Here is a 286-nt window from a genome sequence, read left to right as displayed (position 1 = left end):
CCCTAAACCCCAAACCCTAAACCCTAAACCCCAAACCCTAAACCCTAAACCCTAAACCCTAAACCCTTACCTCGTGAGATTCACAAAGTGGAATTCGCAGCATCTTGACCCTGTCGCCATTTTGTGTTTTATTTTGGGGTTTAGGGGTGGCAGAGGCGAGAGGGGAGAAGGGTTTATAAAACCCTAAACCCTAAACCCTAAACCCTAAACCCTAAACCCTAGAAACCTATAGTTGCCTTTGTATTGCATTGGGAGAGTGGCGGTGTGTCTGTTCGTCTATAAGGCG

The 286-nt window shown here is 46.9% G+C and overlaps 1 protein-coding gene across 1 annotated transcript in view; it reads right to left on the bottom strand.

Moving 5' to 3' along the window:
• EMH_0025430 (uncharacterized protein) overlaps nt 1-120 on the bottom strand; it is a gene marked incomplete at both ends in the record, with an annotated part of 1,705 nt that extends 1,585 nt beyond the window's left edge. Inside the window, one exon of the mRNA XM_013502444.1 lies at nt 71-120. Within this exon, the coding sequence (XP_013357898.1) occupies nt 71-120 (50 nt within the window). The remainder of the gene's footprint in view (nt 1-70) is intronic.
• Between the last annotated feature and the right edge of the window lie 166 nt (nt 121-286).

The sequence above is a fragment of the Eimeria mitis genome, genomic scaffold (genome assembly GCF_000499745.2).
Source record: "Eimeria mitis Houghton genomic scaffold, Emh_scaff923, whole genome shotgun sequence".
Taxonomy (NCBI): domain Eukaryota; phylum Apicomplexa; class Conoidasida; order Eucoccidiorida; family Eimeriidae; genus Eimeria; species Eimeria mitis.
This window is presented reverse-complemented; position numbering and strand designations above follow the sequence as displayed.